Source organism: Anoplopoma fimbria, chromosome 3 (assembly GCF_027596085.1).
Source record: "Anoplopoma fimbria isolate UVic2021 breed Golden Eagle Sablefish chromosome 3, Afim_UVic_2022, whole genome shotgun sequence".
Taxonomy (NCBI): Eukaryota; Metazoa; Chordata; class Actinopteri; order Perciformes; family Anoplopomatidae; genus Anoplopoma; species Anoplopoma fimbria.
Genome location: NC_072451.1, coordinates 23,484,610 through 23,510,877, shown reverse-complemented (window position 1 = coordinate 23,510,877; position 26,268 = coordinate 23,484,610). Strand labels below are relative to the sequence as shown.

Below are 26,268 nucleotides of genomic sequence, written 5' to 3'. Positions count from 1 at the left end.
CACCTATGCTTTACACATAACACAGCTGTAGTCCTGACTGATAAGAATGACAAAAATGAAAGCTCATCTGCATAACAGTAGTGATGTTATCAGCAGACAGCCTGCTTATCTGCATCCAAGACAATACTATCAGCTGAGGCTGTTGAAGAGGAGGTTGGTGGGAGGACTGGAGTGTGTCTGCATGGGTTTAAGAGAAGTGTGTGACTGTGTTTGTTTGTTTAAAGGGTGTGCCTATACAGTTTGTGTTACAGCAGTTAAACAAAAAGCCCTCAACGACAGCATGCACATTTATTTTGAATAAAGTCTGTGTGCGCAACTATGCACATACTTGGTGAGGTTTGTTTACCTTCAAACTACAAAGTCCTGGATGTGTCCTGGATTGCTGCAAGGGGTGTCATCAGCAGCTTTCCAAGAGAATGGTAACCCAGGAGATGTCTGTCATGAGCATAATCTACAATGGAGTATAAGGAAACGTAATTAGATATACTTGGTATTTCTTGTCAAAGATGTGTCACACATTGTATTTTTATAATTGAGTTCAACTTATGGTTGAATATAAGGAAATGTAATGAGATATAAAGCATGTTAGTGTAGCTGAAAAGCAGCATGAAAAAGTAGCAATCACAAATGAATGCTAAATGCTTAAATGTAGTAACCATATCACCAGTAAAGAAGGGCCATGAAGCTCCTCTGTGTCAGTTACACAAAAAAATATTAACTTGGCAAAACTCCTTTAGTGGGTTCAATTGAACCAGGGTGCGTTTAATTTGATTATGATTTCAACTTTTTCATTTGTAAAAAAGAAAAATGTGTTATTTCATCTCTCAAAAGTTACATATAATCACTGCTTTTTTTATTTTTTTTTTTTTTTTTTTTTTTTTTTTTACTTAAAGCATGTACAAACTAACCAAAAACATTGTCGTTTTTATTAGACATTAAAAACTGACGTTACAGAAAACCTGCAGCAGTGTTTTCTTTGTTGCCCATGCTGAGTTACTGGGTTGTGAACAGATCCTTCTGTTTCATTGGCCGCTCAACCATCAAGCTCCACCATAGAATGCTTTCATCCTCTTGTTTGGAAAAGACACAGAATACTGGAAGCCTTCAGAATAAAGGTACACCTGATTAACCTAATGAAACATGTTTCAAGGCATCTGCACTTGTCTATTTGTGTTGTGTCTTCGGGAGATCGTGGAAGACAAAAAAAGACATCTTTTAATTTGCATAGCCTAAATCATTACAAAGTGCAAGGGTCTCTACCAGTGGCTCTTATTTTGAAATGACTAGTGTCGTCTCGTCGTCGTGCCTAACTTGACACCTGAACCGTGATGACTGTGGTGAAGTCGTTGGGATACAGTGGTACAGAAGCGCATCTCCAGTCATAAAGGGCTGCAACAAATTCACAGTTTAAGCTGTGTTTCTTCTTCTATTCCCTCAGGATAAATTCATAATTCACATTGAGCTGTGGTCAGGTGAGTCTCTCTAATGCAGCCCATTTTTTTTAACAGTTCAACTGCAACTTGGTGTGTTAACCTTGGAAATGAACAGACTACCTACTGTACTTCTAGCTGGTCTTCAACAAAGACAAGATGTGTGATATTTCTATATTTCCTCTATAGGATTATACAGTATGCTTGTGCTACTCTTTAGTGTAGTTAATGTTTTGACTACTATTATATTAGGGTCTTTTTTTTTGTTTCAAAGCCTTGTGAACTACATGCATGGTTGTTATGTGGCATTATTGACAAACTGAGTAACACTGCAAAAGTCTTAAACTTAATGTATTGTTTATAGCATTTCTGTGAGTTTTTAACAATGTTATCAATATGTCTTTCTTGTAGCTAGTTATAGAGACAGGTATCAGATGTGGAAAATATTACAATATGTTGTCAATACGCTCTCAATATGTTTATGGTATGCCAACGTAGTATTCCCCTCTCTCTCTCTCTCTCTCTCGGTTGCCACCATACCTACTGTATATATATACACACACACACACACACACACACACACACACACACACACACACACACACACACACAAACAAGCAAGCACCATCAAACACTGGTGGTCACACAGGTCTCACTCCACTCACTGCTTACTTAAATCCAAGTTCCAGACTACCCAGGTTTGGCTTGGACTGAGGCTTAACTATGTGGAAACCTCTGTTTTAAACATTATCCTCCACACTTCTGCCTGTCCATCCCGCAGCAGAATGGACCTGCTGCCTGACGTATGGAGGCAGGACTACTGGCTTCCTCCAGGTGTGACCTGGAGGGACGTGGAACAGCTGGCAGACTCTGACCGACCACGACCCCAGGACCTCCTCATAACTTTGCCCCTCGCGCTGGGCTTTGTTGCCCTACGCTACGTGTTTGAGAGGTAAAACACTGATTTGTTTGGGTTCCGTAAAGGTCTGGATGATGTTTAGGGGATCTGAAATAACACCTACAGCCCTCTTTTAAGAAACACAATTATCAGAATTTTTTAAATGCCAATTATAATTTGACTTGGTTCCAAAAGCAGTGGACCAGCAGAGCAGACATCGTTCTCATCTGGGAAAAGAGGTCTTAGGAGAATAGAAAGAGAGAGAAATAGAAATGGTCTTACCTAAATTGATTTTTTTAATTATTGCATTATCGCTGTAAACAAAATTAGCATCTAATGCTTTTCATATTGAACTTTATTTCCAAAATAAAATGGTTAATCAACTTGAAAATAAACTATAAGTAGGTGCACATTAAAAGTGCAGCGGGCTTGTTAGGAGTGCATAACAATCCTCATAGGCATTTAACGCACAAACAGATCTCTTCGGGGGTTTTGATTGGTTGATTACATCCCCAGAGGGTTCACTGTTGCAACATTCACAGGAGTGAAGAGTCAGCGGAATCAAATGGCTTTTTAAAGCCAATTAAAATGTCATTGCTCTGCCTAAACAATGCTACTTTATGCTGTTATATTCTGATATCAGATATATTCTCTACGAGGTATATTATATAAGTTGTTTTTCACATTATGCTTTGTTGTATACATACTAATCAACTATAAATATATACCTTTTATAATATACCCTATACAACACATTTTAAACACTAATTTAGAGTACCATAGAAGTATACAGTTTTCTAACATTTATATATTTGTGACTGTGTTTATTTTCTACTTTTCCAGTTTTCTGAAAATTCTTATCTAATCTTAAATACAAATATCTGTCAAGCTAGTGTTGACACTATACATCCATGCACACACACTGCTTTGTTGCGAGCTTGAACCCATACATTGTATGTACAGTACAGCTTTCAGTTATCCTGAAGTATTTGCTTAAGGCCGCCTGTTAAATGGCTTATATGTGAATAGTGAGCATGGCTAAACAACTGCAGGCTGATGCCTGACTGTCCCGCCGGGTTTGTTACCAGTACATCATCATTTGTGTAAGCTGTCTTTTGTTGCCGTCAGGTTTTTTGCCCCACCCATGGGCAGATGTTTGGGGGTGAAGAATAGATTACAAGTGAGTGCTGCCCCCTCCCCGAAGCTGGAGTCGTTTTACACCCAGAGGAGCAGACAACCCACACAGGTTAGTCTCAAAAGGCCTCAGTATTCATGCATTCAATTAGTTTAGCACGTTTTATGTCATCCAGAAGAAGTTGGAAAAGGATTTTAATTTTAAGCATTTTCTTCTTCATGTTAGTTTGTGTTTGGGGTATTGTTCTGTGTGAAAAGACAGAGGAACATGAAGGTTCTGATGGCAACACATCGCTCTTCCTGCTAAACCTCTCCTGGGGGAAAACACCACATTTACAGATGTCATATACATTACATTTTATCATTCAGTTCATGGATACTTTTGAAATGCTTCCAGAATATTACTCATAAATATTTCTCTATCTATTTACAAAATACTAACAAAGAATATAAAAACGCTTTACTGCATCACACAACCATTATCTGCTTCGCTTATTCGGCTAAGACTTTTACTTTGGAAGTAACTTAACACCACCTCTTTTATACCTGCCAATTCTGATTACATTGTACTTAGTATCTTCAGAGATTGCTTTCTGCTCTCCATCAATACCCATTTCATTAATTACTTCCTTTCATTGTTGTCTTAGAATGAAATAGTCAGTTTGATGTCGCTGTGTGGCAAAACCCAGAGACAGATTGAGACCTGGTTCAGACTTCGCAGGAACCAAGACAGGCCTTCTCAAACCAAGAAGTTTGCTGAAGCTGCGTAAGTGCTCCCTCTCTCTCTCTCTCTATCTCTCTCTCTCTATATCTCTCTCCACAATGCAAATATACTTCCATCACCAAAATCCTGAGACAACTGTGGGAAAAAACCCTGAGAACTAGACTTGCAAGAGTTACCACTGCAACAAGAGACCAAGCTATGTTGATAATTTGTAGACTTTGTTGTAGCAACTGTCAACAGAGAGGGCCAACGCAGGGGTTTGTCCAACACGTCAACAAAGATCAACTCTGATTGTGTTTGTGTATTGCAAACAAACAAAATAGGTTAACCTTACACGATGCTCTCAGAAACTGAAGCAAAACTTGACAGATTGTAGAGTGGTAGCAGTCAACAGAAAACAATGGCTCCTCTTGTCAGTTACAAACCTAGAACTGATCAACAAGTACACGAGTGATTTGAATTACCCACAAAGTCCCATATACACACACACACATACACACACGCACACACACACACACACACACACAAACACACACACACACACACACAATCACCAACAGAGACAGGCACACAACAAAACACATTCCTTGCTCCAACCGACTTGTTTACTGTTTTAAAGCGCCTTTGTTTCAAAATGGATGATCTGAAGTGTTTTATTTTGCAGTTGGAGGTTCTTTTTCTACCTCACAGCCTTCATGGCTGGACTGGCGTGTTTGATTAATGTGAGTATGAGCTTCAAAAAGTTTTATTGCAATAACCATCCTTTAAAAGATGAATGTTTTATAGCTTTAAAACTATGTTTTATGTTTTCCTCACAGAGACCCTGGTTCTGGGACCGAAGGGAATGTTGGAGCCAATATCCAGTTCAGGTGAAGACATACAGTAACATCATCTCACTGCTTTGGATAATTAGTGTGTCCTATTTCATTATTAAAATGTTGACCGCCTATGTCAAAACATCGTGGAGGAAAGCCTTGTTTCATTAATTGTGATCAGCTTCTTAGGGTAGTTTGAATAAAATTAGATTAAATATATTTTGAAAAGGAAATGTAAAACAAGCACAATCTGGTGAACTAATCTCTTTCCATATCCATATCACTTAGAACAGTATGTGTTCTTTCTCACTTTAACTTAAGTTCAATTACTCATCCTTAATATAGCTGAACAAGTGTAAATTGCCACGGATAGGAATGAAAGAACAAGCTTGTTTATGTTTTATTTCTATATTTAAAGACATTCAGTTTACTATCACAAAGGCTAAGAAAGCTAAAACTAGCAAAAGTTCTACTTAATTTACTTCTATCCTTCCATAAACTCTTCCTTAAAAAAAAAAAAAAAGCTTTAAAGCTTGATGATACAAATCTTAACTGAAAGGATGCAAACTGTATTTGCTAACCAATGTTGAATGCTATGGCTCTTACTTTTGTGCCACCAGTAAGTGTCTTTGAATCTCTTTTTATTGACCATTGAATGTTTTTCCACAGCCCATGGAGAGAGCTCATTACTGGTACTACATGCTTGAGCTGGGGTTTTATGGCTCTTTGCTCCTTCGGATTTCTGTGGACATTAAGAGGAAGGTGAGGAGCTCAACATTCATTCATTGATACAAGTAACACAACAAATCCCTCTGAGTTTCTAACCCACTCACAACACATTTGCCCTTAAGAGGAGGGTAAAAGATAAAGATTTAGCCCTATGTTTACTTCAGCCTGGTCATAGTTGGCTTGCACTTCTGCTTTAATGAGAACCTGGTTAACAAATGGTTATTACTTGACTAGAAAATCTACACGTTTGCTTTGCCAGGATTTTAAAGAACAGGTGATCCACCATTTGGCCACCATCTTCCTGCTCAGTTTCTCCTACTGTGCCAACTACATTCGCATCGGCACCTTGGTCATGCTGCTCCATGACTCCTCTGACATCCTGCTCGAGGTAACAGGTCACATCCAATACTCTCCCACTGTGAATGCTGCTTTCATGTAACATTGGTGGAGTTTAAGAATCCCATGTCATCTATTCAGGCTCTAGGGCCATAGCTAAACGGGCCAATGGGACCTTACAAATATTAATTAATCTCTACAGGGCACGTCATTATAGATTCACCTCCATGTTAGCCATTTGTCTGCCTGTTTAGCCCTTCAAACTGTCTAGATTTTGTAAACTGCAGTCAGAGGTTCACTCTGTGCTTGAAGTTGTTCTTAGAACAGAAGGATCTAGTCTGAACAGGCAGATCATTTTACTGAGGCCTGCAAATTAGAGCAGCCCAAGGTGACCTTTGTTTATCTATACAAAACAATTGATTGTGCATGGGAATTTAAAGACTATAAAAAAAAGAAGTTGTCCTGCAAGGAAAACAATAAAGATATACAAATGATGCTAAAAGCAGTTCAAATATATAGTACATAGCCTTAAGTCTGATTGTGTTACAAACTCTTTATGGACCGAACGCACATTAAGCACAGATGCTTGTTGAAGACATATTTTCCTGTTTACTTATTATTCTAATCACTAGTCCTGGCTCATTAACTATTTCTGCCTGATGCTTCAGTGTGGTGACTTCACTTTACATGTAGCTTCAATTATGGTTTGTATTTTTGCAGTCTGCCAAGATGTTCAACTACGGCACTGGCTGGAGGAAAACTTGTGACACGCTGTTTGTTTTGTTTGCTGTTGCCTTCCTTGTGACTCGACTGCTGATTTTCCCCAGCAAGTAAGGTTTATTCTGCAGCTGTTTTTCTATTTTTAGCGCTGAAATGCTTAATTACTTAATGCAGCATTGGTGACTTGTAAGTCTGTTGTCAGAAACACTTTTTTAACTGTGGCACACAAAGGAAGCCGTTTTCCAGCACTATTATTTGATTACTTACAGAATTATCCATACCACCCTGGTGCTGTCCATGGAGGCGTTTGAACCTTTTGTCGGCTACTACTTTTTCAACATCCTGCTGATGGTGCTGCAGGCTCTTCACATCTTCTGGGCTGGCTTAATCATACGCATGATTTATAAGTTCCTGAAAGGCAAGGTGAGAATCAGCAGTGAAACCAATCATAGAGAATCTCTGACTTATATTTGCAATCTTTGCATAGTAGCTTTCATAAAGAAAGACATGCAATTCATATATGAACACCCAAGATTACAGTAGTTCCTCAGTTTAGTCAGACACTTTAAACCCTGTATCTGCTTCTGTGTCCAGCTGGAAAAAGATGAGCGCAGTGATGAAGACAGCGAGGTCGAGGAGGAAGAGGACGATAAAGGAGCAGAGGAAAATGCGTATCAAGGAGGAGATTATAGTTGGGAGAGAAGTAAAGACAAGCTGAACTCCAAACTGACTATGCTGACCAACAGTTGTGTCCTAAATAATCTGACCAACCACAGGGCATCTGTAGCCGACAGGATGCGTAAAGCTCAGTAAAGTCCTGATGATTTTTTGGGTATTCGTGACTTGAAACAGCCAAGGTTTACATATTGAGTGATATATGACTGATGTGATCATTAACCTTATTTACTACAGTTCCTGTATGCTGATGCCACTTTGCATTACACTTAATGGAGAGTGAAATTAGACAAGGTGGAGATGTGAAGTTACATCATTAGTCTCTATAAAATTCTAACATAGCAGAGGATAGTTAAGATCTATTGACTTCTGGGTTTTGGGCCCAGGATGCTTCTGCTTCGCCACTCTGCTACGCACCCCAGACAGGAATTAAAACCAAAATTCCTGGCTTTGAGGTGCAGTGCCTTACATATCAGGCCACTGGGGCAATTTTCTGTAAACATGGATTGTAGTCTGGGCGTGTGAAGTACAACTCTGGGAATCATGAAAGTGCACAGTGCCTGCCTGATGTTTTTCTTCGTTGTAGCCTATGTTGAAGACCGTTTACATTGTTTGTCAAACAGCAAGCCAACAAAGCACATGTTCAAAAGCAAAACAAGAGATAGCAACTAAAAAATAGCACAATAGATAAACAAAAGATGTCAACTTAGATAGCTGATGTAGGACCCAGTAAAGCCAGAAGAAGAAGACATTTAAATGCAGGAAATAAATCTTTCTATGTATGTCTCTTGTGATGATTTAAGTCATTGCAATGGTTTTGAAATGTGATACAGTAGAATTATATTGTTTCATTTACAATTTTTTAAATCATACAAAGACAGTCCTTCATTGGACATGTTACAGCTAAAATAAATGCTAACTTTTTTATAACACAAGTTATATTTTACTAATTGTTTTAGAATAATGACTCTAGAGGCTCCACCTATTGTTTCTGACCTGTTCATATTTATGATCCATACCGCTAACCTGTTTTTTTGTCTTGCATATATTGTTATATATATTTTAGATTTGCGCCTTATTGTTATTTTTGTGAAGCATTCTTTATACAGTACCAGTCAAAAGTTTGGACACACCTCATTCAATGTTTTTTCTTTATTTATTTTTTCCTACATTGTAGATTAATATTGAAGACATCCAAACTATAAAGGAACACATATGGAATTATGTGGTAAACAAACAAATGCTCAACAAACCAGAATATGTTTTATATTTTAGATTCTTCAAAGTAGTTGAATGAGAAGGTGTGTCCAAACTTTTGACCGGTACTGTATTTTCACTCTTTCCTACTTTGTACTGCAACTGCTGCACAGCATTATCTAATCCCAGACTGATGCTGTACAGCTTCCTCTGTACCACAGTGCCATCTGGTGGCTCACATAAGTGGCTCACCCCAGGTTAACACTAATAACAGGCCGGGTGCCATCCTGAAATGTAATAGATATGTAATATCAAAGATGATGTAATGGATTGAGGTGACATTAAAATATGTTTTACATACACGTGCTATTTGTTTGATAAATTATGGTTATATATCGTGTATGAGGGTGGAGCCCCACCTTTTCCTAATCAACCACATGATACATTTTCTTGCTGGTCGGACAGGCCGAGGTCATGACGTGAGATTGACCTTGATTCTGAGCGTTCACTCGCTGGCTTTTCGACAGATGTAGGTTTTATCCAAAGTTAATACTACTAGCTTTAAGTGTGTGCAACTTATTAAAACTGTACTATTTGTTCTGATAAGTGGTTTGTTCAGTGTGCCTAACAGCTCGTGTTACCGTAAACGTAGCCAGCGAGCCGAAACACTTGTTCGGCCCTCTAACATTTTATTAGACAATTACCGGTTCATTTGTACGTCTTTGTGGGCTGTATTTAAGTTAGTTAACTATTTTAAGATAACTGACAATTATATAGCTAGCGTAAATAACGCGAGCCGCGTTTCTGCAGTGCAATAAGTTATTAAAAGTTCACCATTTAACATTAGGTTAACCTCCACCCGTGTTTCTGCGTCTTGTTAGTAACTATCTTTTAATGTTTCTAATGCTTTTGTCTTTCTTTACTGAAGTTACATTTTTCATAATGTAGGCCTATGGTTGGCCACCTAGCGGTTGAAGTGATAACTGCATTCAATTTGCTTATCCGAGCTGCCAGAAGGGGGCGCCCTTGCATCGGTGATGAACGTGATGACGCGCCCTGTAGTTTTTGTACAGTGGATGCAGCAGTGCCGTTAACTCTCATTTTTATGGTTTATAAGTGTTTTTCCCGGTATAGCGTCTCTGTGGCGCAATCGGTTAGCGCGTTCGGCTGTTAACCGAAAGGTTGGTGGTTCGAGCCCACCCAGGGACGGCAATATTTTCAGTTTTCAAACATTTATTTAATTCCCCTCTTAAAAAACAGTGATATAAAGTCCTGATGTCGGAACCTGCGCACCAACCTTCCTTAATCTGTGCAGATGTGTCAGCGGATCAGATACAAAAACTGTATGAGCTTATTTCCCTTCTCAAGCACTGGATTGACAGAATCATTATTCTCAGTTTGCTTTCTGTGCATTTGTTGGCCCTTTTTCAGTCATATTCTCTTGTTTCTCTCTAGTGAGCAAAGATGCAGATTTGCTGTGAAATCGCTGACGTGCAAAGATAAGATAAGATAAGATAAGATAAGATAAGATAAGATAATCCTTTATTAGTCCCGCAGTGGGGAAATTTGCAGGCTTACAACAGCATAGAGTAAAGTGCACACAAGAGACATAGTAGAAGAAGACAAGCTAAAAAAAAAAATGAAAAAAATAAATAAAATAAAACAAGTATTATAAATAAGCAATAAAAAAAAATAAAAAAAAAAAAACAGTAGAAAAAACAACAATAACTGAAATATTATATTTACAGACAGAGAAAAAACAACAACTATTTCAACTATTTTTAACTATTATTGCACAGTGTAATGTGTAATGTATTGCACAGGTTTTTATTGTCATGTTATTATTGTCATGTGTCATGTGGTCTGCTGGGAGCAGAGTTGGTTGTGCAGCCTGACAGCAGCAGGAAGGAAGGACCTGGTACCTCTCCTTCACACACCGGGGGTGGAGCAGCCGGTGGCTGAAGGAGCTGCACAGAGCTGCCAGGGTGTCCTGCATGGGGTGGGAGGTGTTGTTCATCAGGGATGACAGCTTGGCCATCATCCTCCTGTCTCCCACCACCTCCACCGTATCCAATGGACACCCCAGCACACTGCTGGCCTTCCTGACAAGCTTGTTGAGTCTCTTCTTGTCTGCTGCAAAACCCTCGAGGTGGAGCCCAGTGACACTATTGTCAATGTGAAGCCAAGACAAGGAAGGTTGTCTTTAGTTTGAGTCTAACAGTTTTGATAACAGTTGATATAGATCTAGAACAGAGTAATGATTTATGTTGTTTGATATTTAATGTATTGTTAGCTAGGGTTGCATTGTTTTATGCTTTCCTACATGCACAGATTCCTGTGTAACTATGATTTATCAAAAACAAATTGATGACTTAGAGATCCCATTGCCATTATTGCCACATCATCGTTCAAGTCACTTAAACTAAGCTTTCTTAGTCTCTCTAGTTTTCTTTTCTTTTACTGGATTTAGAGAGAAGAAAATAGATCCTTTCTGATCAAACATGTTGTGCAAACTTTGTGTTTTGTTGCATATTACCGAGATTGTCAGAAAAAGAGAAGATTCTTATAAATAAAATGTATTAAGGTTCCTTGACGGTCATTCCATCTTCATAAATATTAAGGGTACTATTATCATATCTATTTCACATAAGAACAGTTGCATGAGCTCACAGGTAGCATAGGTGTACATAAACTAATGCTCAGCTGATATCAGCAATACATCTATATTATATTATTATATACTTACTTACCACTGTGAGGCAATTTGATTGGCAGGTGTAAACTTTGAATTATGTTCCATGACTGGCAGTAGCACCAATTCACAGTTGTGACTGTTTTCAAGGTATCCCCCTGATCAGCAGTGTCTCATCTTTCCTGAAAACAGCTGGAGGATGGACGCACCTCATCAGACTATAACATCCAGAATGGTAGGTTAGAATCATCACTATTGTTATAAGGTTAAGGGAATAGCCTTTTTCATCGGCATTGCATCATGATTATTTGCCCTTTATTTCTCTTCCCCAGAGTCCACCCTCCATCTTGTCCTGTGTCTGAGAGGGGGCGTCATCGAGCCCTCCATGTGACAGCTGGCTCAAAAGTACAACTATGACAAGATGGTCTGCAGCAAGTATGTATACAAACCTAGCACATTGTCACACTGGAGAGATTGAACTCATCAGGGAGAGGAGAATAACCCAAAAGAAGGAGGAGGAGGAGTGCGGACACATCAATCACGTCAGACCCAAGAAGAAGTTAAAGTAGACTGCTGGAATCAAGTCAATAAAACATGTTGTAAAGCAAGATTGATAAATAGATGGTTTCTTACTTAGTTTTCTTCAGAATATTTTGCTGTTTTGTGTGACTGCATCAAATCAAATTCAGACCAGTGGAAGTGTTCTGTGAACACAGTAGCTTCATAGATGAAATGACAGCATACTGACGCATTCTCAGCATGTTTCTTTCACGTTATAAAACTGAAATCATAGATGACACATAAACCGAACTTTACGGGTTGTTGTGTCTGCATGTACAGCATAAAACTGGAAAGAGAATACTGAACGGTTAGGTAAGCTATTATGGAATAGTTGCCTCTGTAACACTCAAAACTATTTAAAGATGATGAAGTTTTATCAATACGCTATCACAGTATCAGTCGAGACGTGATGACAGCGGGAGCGGCCAGCTGTGTTCGTTTTATGAAAGAAATGTTTGCAGAAAAATAATTAGGACCATGCTGGATTTGATTTGTAAAGATGTAAAATCTGAAAGCCTGGAGGACTCATCCATGAAAATTGACACAATAAAGTTTGGTTTAAAAAAAAGTTAATTTAATTTGCTGTAACACAACGACAACATTTTTAGTAGCAGGAATGCCATGTTCACTCATTCTCACCTGGAAGCTGCCCAGTACCACCACAGTTGGATCTGATGGCCACGCAGCATCCTTCACTGGAGCAGTTTTGAGGGCATCTCAGTGGTAGTAAATAATATGAGAAGGTAAAGCGGTGCTGTTTCACTTCACCAAACCATTTATCCTGCAGAGCTGGGGATCGAATCGGCAACCTTCTGGTCACAAACCTGCCTCTCTAATTTCTTACAGTGTAAATGCACCTCTCCATGACTTCACCTGCACAGCATGACCAAAAAAGTGACAGTCTCACTAAATCAATTTAACTTTTAAAAAGAAAAGGTACATTGAAAGGACTGACAGTGTATTCTTTGCTTTTATTTCCAAACTGCGATGACAACAGCTTAAAGTTTGAGAGACAGAATGGCATGAATATCGACAACCATCCTTGAAATAGAACAATAAGGCTTGAAAAGATAAACATACATAGCATCAACTATGTTAAACAATAGTCTGTGTGATAAAATACTTTATCACATTTCAATTTTGTTGTCCACATCTAAAGGTAACGTGCTGAGAAGGCGGAAAATGTATTTTTCTAAATACATTTTATAAATACAAATAAGTTACCAAGTGGTTTGTTCAGAGATGATGCACAGGACAATTATTCAGACGGGAGCAGTTAAACTTATCTGTAATTCTAAGTGATGACTTTTATTTCTTGTGTTTTCTTAATAGCTGTAACATTATTGATTTATATCATGTGGAAAATACTTATCCTAAATGTAGTTCCTTATTGCATCATACCTACTTACAGGTTACTGTCACGAATCTAAGATTTAAAGGATTCTTACGAGCTTAAATGAAGATGTGATAATAGATCAGCTGCTGAAATACCTTATCGATGACTATGCTCCTAACATTTGATCTTTGGTGTCACTGTTAAGATCTAATGTTTAAGTTGTGTGGCATACATTTTTACTGACCTTCAATATATGTCATTGCTTATTCCTGTGGGAAAAGCACCAACTAGAACAACTCTGTCCTTCACTTAACAACATGACAGCTGCTGCATTATACATGACTATGTCTCTGCACAAATGTGTGAGTGTCAATTCAGTAATAGTTATATTTTAAATAGGCAAATCTCCTCAAAGTAATTTAGTCTTGTGTTCTTTTATATTTGCATGGACTCCCTTTGCTGTAAAGATGTTATAATATCACCTGTCAGTTGAAGAAAAACAAACAAGGCCTCTTATTCATACCGACACTGCCATTGCCATTTGGCGTACAAAAGTCATACTTATGAAAAACTACAAGCACCAGTTCTCATTATTAAATGTCTAGCGGTGTTAAGCACTTACCTTAAAGTTGATTTATTGCATTGAATGTTACCCCTTGAAAGCAACATGAAGCGTTACATTAGATTGGACAAGCAAAACCATGTTTATGCTGCTCCCTCCCTGCAGCCGAGGTGGTTCTTGTGCTTGAAGAGGACAGGGACCAGCTCCATCTGGTTTTGTTCACTCCACTGCTGCATTGGGCCACAACAAATTTAACCCTTTCATCGGTTCCATGTCTCTGTCTCGGTTTGGATATTGACCCATTTCCCCCCCTCTTATTTGTCTATGAGTTTAACCAGGCTCTGGCGAAGGTCGTTAAGGTCAAAGATCTTGATGTCCAGAATTTCGATGGCCCTCTGGATTTCAGAGTCCATGCGATCCCGTTCCTCCAGAGAGTGATTCAGGTTCTGCTCTGAGTTCTGGACGCGACGCTCCAACTCCGCGTTACGCATCTCTGTCTCCTACGGTAAAGAGGAGACTGTTGATTATTCCTCTGTTACTCAACAAATGTGTGCGTAATTTATAAAAGCCATGTTGTCGTAGTTATCTAATCCTACCCGTAATCTGTGAATGGCTTCATCCCTGTCGTTTTCCATCTCGTGGTACTCTACTTTCTTGCTTTGCAAAATGTGGATTTCCTGGAAATTATAAAAAAAAAAAAAGGTACACTTTGAGTAGCTGAATCCTTCATCAACACCTGTGATGAACTTAACCGTCTCCCAGCAGAGGATGGGAATGGAACAATAAGTAACGATATGGAAATGGAACAATAAGTAACGATATGGAAATGGACCAATAAGCACCAACCTCATCTTTGGCCTTCAGCAGGGCCTCCAGCTCCTCCAGGGACTGGGTCAGCTCATCTTTCAGCATGTCACTGGGGCCATGGCCTCCATGGGCCTCTAATTCAGACACCTTACAACACACAGAGATAGAGTCATATTCATCATGTGGGAAATGGCCTCGCACGGAAATCTTAGCATTCAGTATTGTTAAACATGAATGCCTCAATACAAATGAAAAACTTTTTTTATTTGTGTTTTATTAATTCTGTAGCCTCATATGTTTTTAGTTTTATCCACACGTTATTATTTTCTTAACTGTATCTACAAGTAAAAAAAAATGTTACGTCAGCTTTGTCATCTGGGTCTCATGAATCAGAAAAAAAACTGAAGAACAACCTCTAAGAGACAGAGACTGGCTGGATTATTTAAAACCATGTATGGCTGAGACTCGGTGGAGCGGTAGAAAGAAGAAAAAAAAGAAAGAGAAGTGAGTGGATGCCAGCTCCCTCTGGTGATTTTTCATTTTTCCTAAGTGGGGCATTGAAAGTAGGATATTGCTGTCCTACAAACCCTTCTCCCTCTCACACCACCCCAGAGACCTGAACCATTTTCAGCCAGCTGGTCCCCTTACTCAAATAAGGGGAACAAGCTCGGTCCAAAGGAGACGGGGTTGTCACTTGTATGAATTCATTTGTTGATTTGGATCAAAACTGAAAACTGTTTCTTGTTGAAATAACAGACGAGTGGTTGATAATTAAAACGAAGTGATCAATACTGTAAAGCTGTGCTTTAATGGAGAGGGATCAAGGTAATAAAGCATTGAATCAGAGAGGTTTGTAATCGTCAGCCTGAGGCGAGGTCGTTCCCAGTGGAACCAGCTGCCAGCAAAAGTGAAAAGACCTTTTATTGATGTGTGAGGATAGAGAGGCCAGAGGCATCTGAATTCACTGGAACCTGAGAGGCAACTCGAGAGTAAAACACACCTAATGTTCTAGGCATTGAGACCGAACTCCCTTGTGGTGTAATGGGACATTGCTGTGTGCCTGGTGAACCGGATCAACCAGCAGGAGAAGACCTTTACAAAGTCTGGTCAAAGAATGATTAAGTGTGTTACCAGCCTGATTAACTTGTCCTTTTCTTATTTTGTTACGCAAGTTGGTTCAAAACAAGGAAATGAAAAGACGGGCCAATCAAATCCAGCAGGACCTCTATCAGCAGAGAGAGGCAGTGAGGAGGATGTGAAGTCAGCCACACTTCATCTCCACACTCCTGTAGTAATGTTATATATTTTTACTTCTGTTGTTTTGAGATGACTGACATTAAGCTACAGATTGTTGTTTTTTTGCTTTTTAATTCATATCTTAATAATGGCTAATTTAGTGTTCATATTATGCACACTTCAAAGTGCCCTCTGTAGCTGTCGGACACACCGTGGAAGCTCACCTGCCCTCTGAGTCTGTCCGTCTCCTCCTGATACGCTGCTAGCTGTTTCTTCCACTGCTCCACATTAGCATTAGCCTCATGCAAAGCTGCCACCAGTTTGGTGTTGCTGTCCTGCAGAGTGAAGAGCTCTGATTCCAGGTTCATCTCACAGATAGACCTGAAAAACACATGTTACACCATACAGATATAATGTTGTTCACGTAAGCCTTATGATAATACTATGGCTACTAGAGACTTGACTGCTTGACTGTTGGCCTGGTTACCACAAGCAGTAAGCCACTGTAACACTGTTAAGAAATCTATACTAAAGGACTGCAGCCTGCAGCAGAACACCCACTACCCAGACTGAAGGTTATTTCACAGTTCTTATAACACACAAAGATACACTAATTAAAATACCCAGAGTGCAAACAAGACCAAACTGTTCCCCCAGTAATCCTCTAATCCTGGAGGGCTGACTATCTAAAATTCATCTTAATCCAGACACTGAATGTGACCCTGAGAGGCTATTTTTTAATGAAATAAGAGTGCTGACATGTCCCTAGTAAATTTAATCTGATTTGTTAGCAAGAGGGACAAAAAAAAAGTATAAAATAGTCATCGGTAACTAAGATTATTGCGAAGTAATTATGGCATCAGAGTCTTCTTTTGTGTATTTTTTTTTCCATTATAATGTAATATACCTGCTGATACTGGTTCCATATAAAATGCTGTGAGTATAAAGCGTCATTAGTGTAGCTTTAAGATGAAACTTACTTGACACTGCATCTACAATGTGTTGAGTCCCAATACATGATACATTCTTTGTTTACTTTACACTCACAAGTAAAACAGGCTTCATCACAATGTATGCCACTTGAATCTATACATTATATAAAAGACATGAAATCATTAAATGTTAGCTATTTCAATCATATTAGGTACAACCTGCAGAAAAGATCAGTCAGATTCTCTCTTCATGCTTCGCTTTTGATCTCTCCCTTTTACATCTAGAAAACTTGAGGGTCTCCCATGGCAACAGTTTACCATGGTAACCATTAAGGAGCAGCTTTCCATTGTAATAATTGGACTGCAGGACTTAGAAGCCTTGTGGGTGGCTCAAACCGACTGAATGAGGAGATGTTTACAAGCTTTATTTGATGTTATTAATGAGTAAAACCTCAACAATGGCCTCATCACAGACTTGAAAAGCTTAACAAATCAAATAACACCAAACTGTAATTAAACTTCCATGTTTATACTCTGAACTCTGCTGGGAAAATGAATGTTAAAGGTAACAAAACAAAGGTGCAATCAACAGTATCGATCATATGAATCTCTAGCAACCAAGTGCAATTTAGCTGATGTTAGAATTGCAGTGTGAGTACCAGCACCATCACGAGGATGATTCATCTTTTTGATAAGCTAGCTATTGATACAAAATTGCACAATTAATAACATTTCTGTAAACAAAATCATAACAAGGTTGTAAATGTCTCAAAAACATCCTATTATTCTGACCAACTTTATATGAAATAACATTCCTTGATAATAATTGAGCTTTAGAGGTGCTGCAAATGTTGACAGGCTGTTTCCCCTGTTTCCAGTCAATATGCTAAGCTAACCTGCCTCTGATTGTTTCTTCATATTTACCATAAATGCAGCAGAGTGATATAGATCTTCTCATCTAACTCCCAGCAAAGAGGCAAATAAATCTAAAGCAAAAAAAGAAATCTTAGGACCCATTCATTTACTGAAGCCTTTTTCTGAAGCTTTCAGCATCATTGGGAGTTTGCTCAGTTGTCATGGAGATGGTTATCACATGACTGAAATTCCACACTTAAGTTGTGTGATAACTGAACTATCACCATGACAACTCCATACATCGATGAGATGTGGCTGAAAGCTCCGGTTACGTTTTAGTCAAACCACTATTTCCATAGTCGAACATGAAAATTAAAGCACAGTTCCACACATTTGTGTGAACCCCTGACAAAGTGAGAGATAACTTTAAAGTTTTTAATCGTCTTTCAAATCCCAAATCCAAGATTTTAAAAGAACAAGTAGACACAAAATCACCAAAGTGAAACCAGATTCTTAACACCTATACAAAAAACAAGCATTTCACAAAGGGATTATTTTCTGTTTGAACAAAAAATGAGATTAGACACAGAAAAAGGAGAAGAAAGTTTTTGCTCTCTTCAGTTTCCACTCTGATGTGATGTGTGTGTGTGTGTGTGTGTGTGTGTGTGTGTGTGTGTGTGTGTGTGTGTGTGTGTGTGTGTGTGTGTGTGTGTGTGTGTGTGTGTGTGTGTGTGTGTAACTAACTCAGTTACCCTTCAGAGAGCATCTTCTTAATGCGCTCCTTCTCAGCAGACAGGGTGATGTCTGCGCTCTGGCTGCGGAACAGCTTGTCCTCGGGTCCGTTCACACACATCACCGGTGGAGACTGGAATTCGTCAGAGAGGTCCTGAGAAACACATCAGTAAATGGACTCTACTGGTAGCACACACAGCATTACAACACCAAACGGCTATTCAGACAGAAGAGAGGCTGCTTCTTTCATGAAAACTACTGTCAGATCTTAAAAATCCCTTTTGCGTCAAAGTGCAGTGAAGATTGCTCAATGATTTAATCAAAAACACATAAATAAATGAAAGCCATGCAGCAGAACTCCTTTTTATTCTCAGGTCTGGGTGGACTCATGGTGTTGTGAGCTGTAATATTGTGGTGTCTGTTTCGGTCTGATAAAATAAGAGCTATGAGCCCATCACAGCAGGTGTAAATAAATTCAAAATTCCAGGTCTATCTGTTACGTGTGGTGCCAAATCAAAAAACATTTTTACAGAAGTCAGTAGATAAAACATTGACAGACTCACCTGTGAGAACTACAGAGGAAATCCATCAGGTGGAGGGAGAAATAAACAGACAAAGAAACATGTCATCACAAAGCTCACCATACATAATGACCTTTCCAAGAATATCACAACCACAAGCAGTTATGTACTTAGCAAGAATCAAACACAATTAATTGACGCAGTTGGCAAGTGTCTGGAGCTTCTCCAATGTTTTCATCAAATCGATAAAGATGTGGAGCGAGAGACATCACTTGGAATCTGTTCAGCCGTAGAATTAAAAGGAAATTGGCATGTTCTTCATGACCAAGCAGATGTAACTGCTGGGTAATTATTCTCTATTGATCTAAAAAGCCCTGAGCTGACTACATTTTCATCATTACAGTGTTTGAGTCAGATGCTTCTCAGCAGCAGCGAAAGCGTTGCACCGCTGAGCGGCACGGGATAATTTTACCATCGTCCTAGTTTTCCTCACTTTGTCTTACCTCTGAGACAAGTGACCCAGCTCATATTTCCTTTCTCTCTCTCCATCCCTCCTTTGATTTCATATAAGTGGCCCTTTCTAATTGCTGAACAGCTGCAAAGTAACAGAGGTGCATTCATCTAACCTTGGCCAGTGCTCACAGTGCCTCCTCAATCCTAAAATGACTAAATGTTTTTATGGATGTTTCTGTGGATCATGACACTGTCTTCTACACTCTCTGATACCTGCAGAGGCTTGCTCTACTTTCATGTTCATGTTTTTTTCCCCCTCACCTGAGGAGCAGCGATGTTGAGCGCTGTGTTGGCCAGTTCTTTATCTTGCGACTTTTCTCTCGCCAGACGAGCTGCATCTTTCACCTCCTTAAACTTATCTGAGAACTTTTCAAAAGAGAGGACAAGTGATAAACGGTTTTAGGTAATTAAACATTAATAATTCAGCACTCATTGGCCTCCAGAAATATGGAATAATTGAAAGGATTTGATAAAATAAAATGGATTTCCTAAAATATTAATCAGTACTTCGACCTTTGTTGACATTGGGTTAGTTTACCTGATGCAGCTGTTGCTCTGTAGCAAAACCAAGGCCGTACACGGTGTTGGCCCTGCTGTCCGCCCACTGACCGAACTTCTGAGACGTCTTGGTAAATGACATGCTGGGTGTAACGGTGCAGTTGATGATTGCCTGCAAATGCAGAGATAACAGAAGAAAAAGATTGTCCCTCAGGTGGGTCCAAAGCAGTGAACAACATAGAGAGTTGAGGGGAATGTTGTTAAACAGCATGTCCAGACAGAGCAAATCAAATGCAAATGATTAATGAGCCTTAGTATTCCTTATTTAAGCTAACATTTCATAACTCTAGGCTTCAAAATTGCTGTGTTATTCAAGACCCTACAGCCCTATTATGAACACTTTCATTATTACTGATTCATTTCTTATACCTGTGCAGGAAAACAAAGGTGCAAAAGCAAATAGACTGACGAACTACGATGAGTAAAATATTAACTGTGGAATTTTAAATTCAGTTAATAGATTCAAGCGGTAGTGATTTAGTATTCAAATTGAATCAACCCATAACGCTGGGGGATTCACAAGAGCAAGAAAACAGCTCAACATTAAAGTAACAGAGGCATCAGACAATTAATTGATTGAATTAACAAAAATTATGATTTATTGAAAATACATTTAAATATTGTTTAATATTCACATTTTACATTTTGGATTTCTACTTTTGGAGTCTGCAGCAGTAAAAAACAAAAAAACTACTGCTGACAAGTTTGATTATTTATTTTCGTAATGGAATTTAGTTTAATTTTTTGAACACAGCACCTACATAAACCTTCATGTTTGACATGTTTGCTGGTAAAGTTAAGAACACAGGGAAACATCTGTACTTGTGGTGACATTTGTAAAACAATAACTTTAGTACGGGATGAATCAAAAACTGAAGCTCTTATTGTTCAAAGGAAATTGAGAGTAGAGGCAACCACCTGTCTCCCCCTGAGCACATGAGAGAAAAATTATTAGAGCGGACCTATTTATAAACCTTTTTACGTCATCTCCAGCCTTACGAAAATGGACCTGATTTAAAATCCCGGAATTGCAGGGCAATAGCAGCTTAGGAGCTTTTTCGTCCCTCTCTCTTCTCCAACAAATGTTTACATGAATGCTACGGTCTCTGTTTCTGTGGTGACATGTTTGGCATGACATGTTGGACGGTGGCGACAGCAGTGAAGATTATTGTGGAGGCAGACAGGGCTGACCTACTGTCACCCCGCACAGCCTTCTGGGAGTCAGAAATGTGGGTCAGACCAGAGGTGCTCAGAGGAGATCAAATCGACCCCCCTTTCCTCCCCAGTGATTGATGTGGCCTCTTCCTCATAATCTAAATCCACAGGCCTGCCAGAAAGACGCTCTGGCTGCTGATTTGTTGACAACCACTGGGGGTTTTATATACGATATATTTCTTAATCTTACAGATTTTCTGGTAGGACGACGGCTGGTGAAGAGGAAAATAAATTTTAAGTTGTTTTTTTGGACAGAGGTCTTGTTTACAAAAACTATTTTGTTGCCATAGTCACCACATAGTAACATTACTTTGAGGAAATCCCTGAGAAATTGGGTATTTTCATTATGAAAGATACATGGTTGACATTTTAGCTCTGGATGTCAAATCTACTCGAACTATTTGATGTGTCTTTATACATCATTTTAGTAAAGTTTCTTTGTTGACTTTACACCTCTCTTTCTACCATTTTCCTCCTCCTCACCTTGGTTCCACCCACACTGATGATGCGGTAGACGTTACGGTTGGCATCATAGAAGAAGGACACGGTGACGGCATGCTTGCTGGCGGGGATCCAGTTCCTCTTGGTGGTGGGGTCGATCTGGAAAACATGGGCCCGGGCGCTGAAGATCGGCTGCTCCCTGGAGGAGGACGCACAGGGATTATGATGAGAAAATAGTTTCTGTATATGGAAAAAAACAAAACCCCTCCCCCACATCAGGTTTATAAACAATGGCTTAGTAGTAGCTGGATATTATGTATTTAACTTTGATGAAGAGGAGGAAGTTCTGCACATTTTAAAATCATGGGAGACAAGACAAAAAGCATTTTGCATTGACAAGAATGGATTTTTGCTTATGATTTGAGCATGAACCATTTAAACCATCCTCCATTAAAACCCATTATCATGCAACTCTGTTCAAATTGTTCCTTCATTGTTTTCATAATGGTACGTCTCCGTCTGACTCGCTGCCATCCAGGGACAGATGCTGGACTCCTCCTTTGGCTTTCTCCCACACTTCTCCCTGCGTCATTCACCATACACGGCGGTGACTGAGCTGGCAAATGATGTTGACTAGAAGCGCTCTGGACCCTCTCCCGAGTCGTTCACCCTCCACCCTCTGCTCTGCCCCTGCCAGTATTTGCAGAGATGTATCCTGGATACGAGGTAAATATATCAAAGCAACAAAGTCTGTAGTGTTGGGAGGTGGTTTAGCCACAGTCATGTGGTATGAGGAGCAACACTGCTAAAGGTCTTTCTCCCTCTTTAACTCCCTTGTTCCTCTTCAGCTGGTGTCCAGTCCGTACATTTTCAGCACTGTGTATTCCCACACTTTGATTTAAAATAAAGCAACGTAGCCTCAAGTGGCAAAACATAAAACTAAAAGTAATGCATCAAACTGTTTTTGTACTTAGTACAAATTATTATCTAAACCAATGCAAAGGCAAAAAAAAGACACAACAAAAGAAGAGTCGACAGCCATGCTAGCAACTCTTTGGGACAGCAGTGCTTTGTGGTGAATGCTATCTTTAGCATGCTAATCTGCTCGCAATGACAATGCTCACATGTTGATGTCTACCAGGTGTAATGTTTACCATGTTCACCATCTTATCTGGGCTTGCTAACATTTGCTAATTAGCAATTAACCTGCAGTAAAGCTGAGGCTGATGGGATTAGTTTTGTGAATTTTGTCAGACACATTTTGACCTGCTGGTAGCACTGGAGGCAAATCCCCAAAGTCAGTAGGACACATCCTCTCAGGACCATGAATGTCTGTGCCAATCTTATGGTACATCTAATAGTTGTTGAGATACTTCAGTCTGGATCAAAGTGGTGGGACGACCAGTACACTGACATTATCATCCATAGAGCTGCTAAACATGCTAAATAAATCCTCGACAAGGTTACAGATCAATGTCAATGTGATGACCAATCAAACTGGACTATCTCAATGCCCATGCCTTGAAAACAAATATGGCACACAGGGAGCTCCACACATACCGACTTTGATAAGACTCGCAAGAAAAAAAGTATCACAACAAGATGCTGCTGTTCATTACTCTTATCTTTAGTGCCAGTCTCCATCTCTTCAAAACATTGCCTAAAAGAGGTGCCAAGTTTAAATATAACTTGGTAAAAAACCAGGACACTTCTTCTTCTTTGCATTATTGTACGTTGCAGCGGCTGTTCCCAATAGAACTGCCTCGTCTTGGCCAGTCATTGTACATTTATAACTGACCCCATTAGAGACACACAAATCCAATAAAGGTCCCTCTGTGTGTTTGTCGGCACAGGAAATAATGATAAAAGAAAAAGCATAATACAGTCTTGTACATACACTGTGTTTCAAGGATTGACTGTAAAGATTTTGATTTAAACAGTGTCATTTCAATGGCTGACCAACTCCAGTCCGATAGGCTGATCATAGCCCAAACTATAATTATCCTTCTCATCTCACAGTAATCCTCTCTGTTGTCAGTGGATCTCCTACTGAATCCACTGATACACTGATCCGAGGTCTGACTGGGACAAGACAGCAATGAATGCTGTTTGAAGCTGGGAGTGAGTTTTGTGCTCTGGCTGTAATTGACGCCACATAAACTATTTTAAAGGAGCAATGCTTTGCACTCCCATAAAGTTGAGGGTATTGTGTGACACAGATTAAAACAAGGATGATCACATTTTAAGCAGGGAAGAGGTCGAGATATCGTGACCTTTACTCCCTGTCATGAGTTAAGCTTCCTACAGTTCCCATAATGCAAATCACCAGCATATTTTATTAGACTTCCCCTGCCTGTTTAATTCCCTCATCTGTCAAACTCCATGACCCCAGTTTATAAAGAATGTTTCAGACAAATATTTAAGGCCTATCAAAAAAATTACCCTTATGACATCATCAAGGTTTTTGTTACAGTGACAGTCAGTAGTTATGTAAATAAACAATATTTTATTGGAAAATCTATTGAGCATTTCTTGAAAATATTTTTTGTAATTAGAAAAAAAGTGTATATGTATTACTAACTATGGTATGTATTTATTTGATTTCCATTGTTGGAGACCTCCTTGGACATTATATGTAGGCTCAAATCATTGTGCTGTGTCAGATGCTGGTGGGCTTACATACTGAAATGTTTGATTTGTTGTTTATTAAAATGTCTCAATAATTTCACGAGGGATGGGTCAAGTAAACGGCCACATACAAAAAAAGTAAACCTTTCAATCATTCACTGACATAACTGGGGCTGCAACTAACAAACAGTTTCATCATCAGTATTCTGCTGGCTATTTTTCTCAAATCATTTTTTGGTCTATAAAATGTCTTTGCTGATTACAATTTACCAAAACACAAGGTGATGTTTGCAAATTGCTTTTAGTGTCAGAGCAAACGTCTGAAGCCTAAAGATATTCAATGAATTATCATGAGACAAAGAAAACAGCAAATCTTCAGTCATAGTTGGTTAAGGTCCGTCACTCGACGTTCATCCTCAGCAGATGGATGTGGTCTACCAGGCTTAATGGGGGTCTTTAAGCACAAAGCCTGGTAGTGATTGGATGGGGGACGCGGCTGCACCTCAAGATGAACCACTTCACTAATTACTCCCACAATCTCCAGTATCTACAATCTGCTTTACTGGGTTTCTCCTGTCACCCTCTGATCCATCTAAATATTTTATAACCAGATGTTAAACATCAGGTAGACAGATTTCTCAGTGATTGCAAGTTTGCTACTTTTACTTAGCACAAATCCTCCAGTTTTGCTAAAAGAAATTAAGTGCGACCATATGGTCTTTACATAATCCATGTAAAAGACAGCAGTGCAACAATATCTCACAACACAACCGCCTGTGGCAGTTCACAGCTGTCCTGCAGATTGATACTCACACACCTTTGTTATTACAAACATATTCATCAAATTAAATGAATTGTAAGGAAATTAATAATTTCATAAAATAATGATACCGCTTTATCCTCTGCATGAGCGCTGGGGCAACAAAGAGGAATAAGGTGACAGAAGATTTACCAAGTGTGAAATGACCCTGCTGAATCTGTGTCAGTACAAGGGGGAAAAGAAACCACCACACTGCTCCACACGCTCCACAGACAAATCCTTTGATGCTATGTGATGCAAGTTTCCTAAATGTGGGTTTCAGAATTACAATAATCTTAAACTATTACTATTAATCTAACTTTTTTTTTCTCTCCCAACAATGAATTTCGTTTTCCTTTTTAATCAGTTACTTTTTTCTATTTTAGGTTTATGTGGAGTGGTCAGAGTACTATATCCATTGTCATATGGGACAATGGATATAGGATGTTCACACTGAAACTTAAAATGTCCTTACCTTTCTCTGTGGTGAGGAAACATCTTACAAGGTGACTGAGACTTCTTTTCTACAATACAGAGAGAGAGAGAGAGTTTCAGCATTCATTAACCCAACAAGTATTTTATCTGGGTCAAAATGTGAACAAAACTCTTTGCTATCAAATGTCATAATCAGATGTAGACACACTTACCCCATTTCGGTGTAAACCCTTGCTGAGTCCGTGTTGAATATAACAACAACTCCGAGCTGCTGTCGGTGTCCCGGTCTCCCTTCTTTCAGTCTGAGCTCCCAGATGCTTTATTCTCCAGGGGAGGAGGTGGAGGAGGAGGTGGAGGAGGAGGAGGAGGTTCACTGCAGCAGGCCCGCACCGCCCTGTCCCGGCCACCACCGGCGACCACCGGTCACCTCTGCGGAGCCCGGAGAGTCACAACCCGGCGGAGGCTAAGCTGCTTACCTCGGTGAGTGAGGTGTCCGTCGTGTGTCCATCTCCTCCCAGTTTTCAGCTCTTCAAACCAACCCGGCTGAACGCATTCAACAGTCGGGACACAGCCGACGGTAGAGTACCACCTGCTGGCTCTACAGCTGCACGAAGCGGTGGAGCAGGGAAACTGTGTCAACCTGCCATGCATGTGTGCATACTGCAAACTGGATCTTATAGGTCTGCAGTCTGGAGGCTTAATGAAACATAGTCCCGAAGGAAAAGTCACGACCTAGAATGACTTCTAAAGAATCATACTACAACCCATTTAGGACTGCAGCTGGCAT

General features: G+C 39.5%; 2 protein-coding genes and 1 non-coding gene across 3 annotated transcripts; 2 read left to right on the top strand and 1 right to left on the bottom strand.

Annotated features, from left to right (window-relative positions):
- Window positions 1-2,215: 2,215 nt before the first annotated feature.
- Window positions 2,216-7,599, top strand: LOC129089143 (ceramide synthase 2-like). The gene is made up of 10 exons (XM_054596511.1): window positions 2,216-2,382; window positions 3,457-3,574; window positions 4,110-4,228; window positions 4,851-4,908; window positions 5,005-5,055; window positions 5,671-5,763; window positions 5,990-6,118; window positions 6,787-6,896; window positions 7,056-7,209; window positions 7,381-7,599. The coding sequence occupies exons 1-10, from the start codon at window positions 2,216-2,218 to the stop codon at window positions 7,597-7,599; spliced, it is 1,218 nt and encodes a 405-aa protein (XP_054452486.1).
- Window positions 7,600-9,793: 2,194 nt separating this feature from the next.
- trnan-guu (transfer RNA asparagine (anticodon GUU)) lies at window positions 9,794-9,867 on the top strand. The gene has a single exon. It is a non-coding gene; the product is annotated as a tRNA-Asn (tRNA).
- Window positions 9,868-14,123: 4,256 nt separating this feature from the next.
- On the bottom strand, window positions 14,124-25,544 carry LOC129089166 (homer protein homolog 3-like). The gene is made up of 10 exons (XM_054596545.1): window positions 25,522-25,544; window positions 21,662-21,818; window positions 19,944-20,075; window positions 19,667-19,771; window positions 18,935-18,943; window positions 18,392-18,525; window positions 16,077-16,233; window positions 14,656-14,763; window positions 14,406-14,486; window positions 14,124-14,309 (listed from the first exon to the last, which is right to left on the bottom strand). The coding sequence occupies exons 1-10, from the start codon at window positions 25,542-25,544 to the stop codon at window positions 14,124-14,126; spliced, it is 1,092 nt and encodes a 363-aa protein (XP_054452520.1).
- Window positions 25,545-26,268: the final 724 nt, after the last annotated feature.